A 5668-nucleotide genomic window follows, 5' to 3' on the forward strand; every position below is an offset into this window, starting at 1 on the left:
TTCTACGATACTCACAACATGAACCTCAGAGCCTAGGACAGACTTACTAAGTAAATGAGGAGACTAGTCAGATAAATATCCATACAAATGTGGCTATTTCCATGTGTTAACAATGACAAATCAGTTAATTCTATAGAGAATGATGTCGAAATTCAATTAGCTAGCATGTAAAGAAGATAGTCAATTGACTTTCGTATTTACAATTAATGTTTTTCAATTATAATCCATTTTGTTATTTGATTCATGCCTATGTAGAAAACCAGACTAGCTACTCACCTCCATCTGCCTTAGTTAATATCTGTATGGGATTCCATAGCCACGAACATAAAAATCTACTGTGTACAGAGTGAACCAGATGGCGGAGCACAGGCATATCCACTGAAAAATATTACCACTCTGATGGAAAAACATTGTGAAGATTGTTCAGCTCTGAACTGTAATTAGTCCAAGAAGAACCCATTGTTTATTGATGAGGAGTCTTTCTCAATGGGAAGATGGACTCCCCAGTGAGAATGTATTTTTATGGATTGAGGATTAGTAACCTTTTCAAGTTGAATTAATTACCAACTCTTTTTATTGACTATTGAAATGGTTGCCAAAATAGCTAATGTGTTTTTTTTTGTCATAAAGACACTGGGGAAGATTTTTATTTTTTATGATTACTACGATTACTTACTGACTTAAAAGCTTGATTGGTAGCCGAGGCTGTGTCTGATCCACTGATTCAGCCTTCACCTGAAAATTCCAAGTTGTTCAAGAGACACAGTCACTAGAGTTAGCTGTGATCACTAACCTCCCTGGGACCAGTCACTTATACAAACTGTTGTAGTCCAAGTAGCTAGGTGGAGTCAGGCAAAATCACTTGCCTTTCTCTTCTGTCTTATCCCCAAAACTGAATCCACACCTGTTCACTGATCTAAATAATGGAAGTATGGATTGGTGAGGCCTCAAGATCATTGCTGAAATTTCAGATTGATATTCAAAACTTTAAGCAAAGTTCTTCCTGAAAATAATCAATGTCATATGTCTTTCCTGCAAATTTTGAGATGGAAACATGTTAACAGACCATGTTTTGGTAATATTATTTTTATTGGGTTGTTTTTGGTAATGGTTTTAATACCAACAAGGAGCTCTTATTGCTAGATCCACCTCACTGCTATGCATTAAATTTTGTCCCAGATCAAGTCAGCTTTGGTGTAGACATGAGGTTAGACTGCTCACTAATAATGGCTTGAGCAAAAGCTTAATAGTTGCATAGACATTGAAATTTTCAGTTGCTTTTTTCTATTTATATTAAAATTCTGTTTATAGAAGTACTATATCAATGAGAAAATCTGTTTCATTAGGTTCTTAATCTTATTTTTCATATACAAAAGCAAAACAAACAAATAAACAAACATCCCTCCAAAAACAAACAAACTATGGAAAACCAACAGAACTAATAGCAACGTCCTCTGTCTTTGTAATACTGAGCCTACAAGCCATTCTTACAAGTAATAGATTTAGATCTCAAAATTTCGACTGTACACTAAAATGCAATAATTATATTAAAGTTCCAAACCAAACCATTAGACATGTGTTCATTTGTAAATGCATATAATAATAAATAAAAGTATGGACTTGAAAGGCTACTCAATAATGGTTTTAAATATTAAGTCAGCTTTCTGCTGTCATTCATATATTTCCAGTTTCAGAATATAGTAGCTACAAAAATAAAAGTGATTATAAAGCAAATTTATCTAGTTTGTGCTTGTATGCTAGATTAAAAAAAATTATATGCCAAAATGTAAAATGTATTCCACGAAAATTAACAGGCTACACAGATAAATTTTGGCAAATGCAACTTTATATTGAAGTTCACACATCTGTATCTTAAAGAATGAGACTCACAGAATCTAATGTATTTCTAAAATACCAGAAATCATATTATAAGCTTTCACAAGTTAAAACTGAAATAATTTAAAGGACCAATACACTGAATGTGCAGAAAGTATAAAGAAGACTGTGCCTTCCATACAATAAATGCTTCACAAATTGTGCCAGATGTCATACTAAGGCTGTGGGCTCCCCTGACAGCTGACTTACAATATAAACACATATCAACTGTCTGCTTCTTAGAACACACTAGAAGGGGTAGCACACCTCAGAAGAAAATCTCATTATCCTAATGGTGTGAACATTTACTTCCAAACCACTTGAGGGAAGAGGGGAAAGTATTCAATGCTCTTCCATGCACTTCCCAATGAATAGCCAGGGCTGGTTACTGATTCAATGCCTCATGACTATTCGCTTCACTGCTAAAGAAGATGAAGGATACTAGATAACCCTTTAAGGCAACACGTGTTTATTCTGCATTTTTAGAACTCCTCATCTCTGGTCAGTTGACTCCACTCATGTTGCCTTTCAGACAGATATCTAGCATTTGTAAAATAGAAACAAACTGGAAACTTTTTTTTTTTTTTTTTTTTTTACTGAATCAACAAAAAACACATAATACAGTTCAATGCTAGCAATTTCACTGGTAGGGAAGGAAAGTGGCATTTAGAAATAGCAATATATTAATACAAAAAAGGTAAACTCTAATTGGAACCAATATACTGCTTTGGAATGCTCCCCCAAACTTACAAGGCGTGTTTAAAGTGTTGTACCCCAATAATTCATGGCACATCTTTGAAGAATTACAGTACTGTTAAGTCCCCCAGTAGTGTAGTCTTTGCAAAACAAAAATAGTATGAAATGTTTTAAAGTCTTCAAACTTCTAAAATTAGCTTTTATCAACACATTAACCTCATGTCAACTTAATTTATTAAAATGTCCAATGCTAATTGTTTTTTAAGTTTTTTTCATATGTAATGATATACACAGCATTTAGCACTGATACTTAGCACCTGCTACGTTCGTTATCTAGTGTTCACCCACAGAAAGAAACTTAGGGCAGTGGTTCTGTCCTTTCTTAATTACAAACCTTCGCCAGCAGTCAGCAGGATCACTCTGAGATTTTAAAATAGGATTATAGGTGAACTATTGCAAAGACTGCAGAATGTTGCCCAAATCCTTAGAACTGCTGATCCCATTCTTGATTTTCTTCTCAAGACATGGCTACAGGCCACAATTGCTTAGCAGAGAGGGTTAGTGTTTCACAAGGCTAAAGATTTACAGATGCTCCCTCATATAACACAGTAAGGTTCCCTTGGTAACCTGGATTTTCTGCAGTAAAGAAGGGTTGTGCTGAAAGAGCGCCTCAGCTCCCTGTTGGAGAAAATGCAGACAAAGGGATTGATTCCTGCTTGGGCGAAACTCATCCAGACAGCGGCTGTTAGAAATCCCCCTGGTACTACAGGCCCTCTTGCAAAAACTCTCCAATAACAGGCCACCAGGTAGGGACCCCACAAGGTTAGGAAGAGGAAAGTCATTATATAGAACATTCTGCTGATTCTTTTCTCCATTTTGAACTCATCCAAGACCAATAGCCGTCTTCTGCCTGTGGTATTCGCATTTTGCCTGATGCCCAGCAAGGTGGGTGGTGTGGGACCCCTTCCAAATCCTGCTAGCCAATTGGCAGCTGCCTGGCCACTAGCTCCAGGGCCATGAAAGGTCCAGTTCTGACTCACTGCTGCTACAAACTGGACTGGCTTCATTTTCCTTCGATCGTGGACAAAAAATATCAGCTTGAGGTAGACAAGCTGTGTGGCTAGGAGGATCAGAGCGAGGAGCAGCATAAATCCTAGGGAATCGTTAGCCCTGAAGGAGCGGTGTTGGAAGGTGCACTGATCCTCCTCTCTAATGAATGAGTAGGTGCCTACATCTAAAACTGGGGGGAATGCCATGGCCACAGACAGAGTCCACACCATGCAGATCACAGCCAAACACGTCCAAAAGGTCAGCCTCTTTGTATAGAAGCGGTGATGGGCGATGGCTAAGTATCTGGTGACGCTGATGCAGAAGAGCATGAAGGCAGTGTGGAAACAGGACAAAACCCCCAGGAAGGCAATCACTTTGCAAGTCAGAGTCCCATAAGTCCAGGTAGAGCCATTTTTGACAGAGTTGAATACAAATGGAAAACAAATTGCAGATCTGAGGATGTCTGAGCAGCACAGATCCAGCAGGAAGTAGTAAGGAGCTCTATGCAAGGTCTTATCTTTCACTAGCAAAATGGAGATCAGAAGGTTGCCCACCACACTGACTCCTATTATGAAACCCAAGGAAGTCAGTTTCAGAAAGGCTGTGAGAGGCGAGAGATTTTGCAAAATGTTGTCAGCTGCATGGCTATAGTTCGCCATAGATGGATGGAGGATAAGGAGACAGCCTCAGTCAAGTCTCATGATCTAGATATAAGAACAAGGAAAAGATAGATCCATACATTTTACTGAAAATGTAATCCACAAAGAGATCAGATCCAGTCTGTGGTCATGCTTCCTCTTTCCTTCCGTTTGATTTGCCATCAGAATAGCTGAAGAAGAAAAAGAGACAAAAAGAGAGAACTATCAGTTCTTCAGTGGATAAGTAATGATGTCAGTGCTACCCTAAAGCTCTTCCTTTATGAGGAAGCAAGTAAAGTTTCCATTTTAAACAGCACTGTTTGCTTCAGCAGCAATTTGAGATGTCAGAGTACTTACTGGCTGTTTTAGCATTCTAAGCTAGGTGAACTTAACAATGTCCTTATTCTAGACACCATATAGTTAGACTTGGACATCTTCAGGAAGGAAGGGAATAAATTGTTCCACAGTTGTAAAATCCGCCAGCCCCAAGAATTAATCACTAGCTTTGCAATGGAATCTGCAAGATTGTTAAGAGGAGGCAGACAGGAGGCTACCCACAGTTATTTGAGCTCTTTTAATACCATCAGTAGTTTAAAGGAATCGTCTCAGCTCATATGCATGCAGAGAACCTCTGCAAATATATGTCTTTTAAGTCAAGTGCCCACTGTTCATGCTGCATAAAAGTATTTGTTGATTAATCCCCAAGCATAATTTTAACACCAGACTTCAAAATGAATAGAAACCTGTCCGGTGATTCGATGTGATTTAATCTTTTGTCTTTCTCTCCCTACCCCACCCCACCCCCACCCCCTCTTTTGGGCAAATCCTGTCTCTTTTAAAGCTACATGATTATTAAAAATGGTAAATGTAAATATTGGCCAGGGAAACACACCCAGAGGGATAATGCACTTCCAGTTGTAAACCTTGGCTGCCTGGATTCAAATGAATATAGCATGAACCGGTATTTCTTAGGTAATTAAGCCCTTCTCATTTACACTGATAATCTCCGTTGCAAATCACAAGTGGCTTTATTTTCAAACAAAATGCACATTGTCTCCTAGGTGCCTGTGAGCCACACCAGGGAAATCAGTTTCCTCTGTTATTCCCAGGAAGCGTGTTTCCTTTGCCACTTCTCACTTGCCTGGAATATGCTGATGGAAGCCCAGGCAGAACTGCATCCGATGATGTTAATTTTCCAACCGGTACATCCCCGGGTAAATACAGATCGCATCATGCAACATTACGAAACCTGAAATCCACCACCCCTGGATTTATAACGGAGTTGGGGGAGGGGGAAGGGAGGTTGAAGAAGGGAGGGAGAGAAAGAGGAAAGGAGGGAGTGAGGGAGGGAGGAAGAGAGAGAGAGAGAGAGAGAGAGAGAGAGAGAGAGAGAGAGAGAGAGAGAGAGA

The 5668-nt window shown here is 39.0% G+C and overlaps 1 protein-coding gene across 2 annotated transcripts in view; it reads right to left on the reverse strand.

Annotated features, from left to right (window-relative positions):
• Nucleotides 1–1822: 1822 nt before the first annotated feature.
• Nucleotides 1823–5668, reverse strand: part of Gpr85 (G protein-coupled receptor 85) — a 5544-nt gene continuing 1698 nt past the window's right edge. The window contains exons 3-4 of one of the 2 annotated variants that reach the window (XM_028755959.1): nt 5401–5524; nt 1829–4450 (exon numbers count right to left, since the gene is read on the reverse strand). In XM_028755959.1, coding sequence (XP_028611792.1) covers nt 3168–4280 — 1113 coding nt within the window. In that variant the 5' untranslated portion in view covers nt 4281–4450; nt 5401–5524 and the 3' untranslated portion in view covers nt 1829–3167. Of the gene's footprint in view, nt 4451–5400; nt 5525–5668 lie in introns of both variants that reach the window. The other variant, XM_028755960.1, reaches the window with a different exon arrangement.

This window comes from Grammomys surdaster, unplaced genomic scaffold (assembly GCF_004785775.1).
Source record: "Grammomys surdaster isolate TR1022 unplaced genomic scaffold, NIH_TR_1.0 126091, whole genome shotgun sequence".
NCBI classification, from domain to species: domain Eukaryota; kingdom Metazoa; phylum Chordata; class Mammalia; order Rodentia; family Muridae; genus Grammomys; species Grammomys surdaster.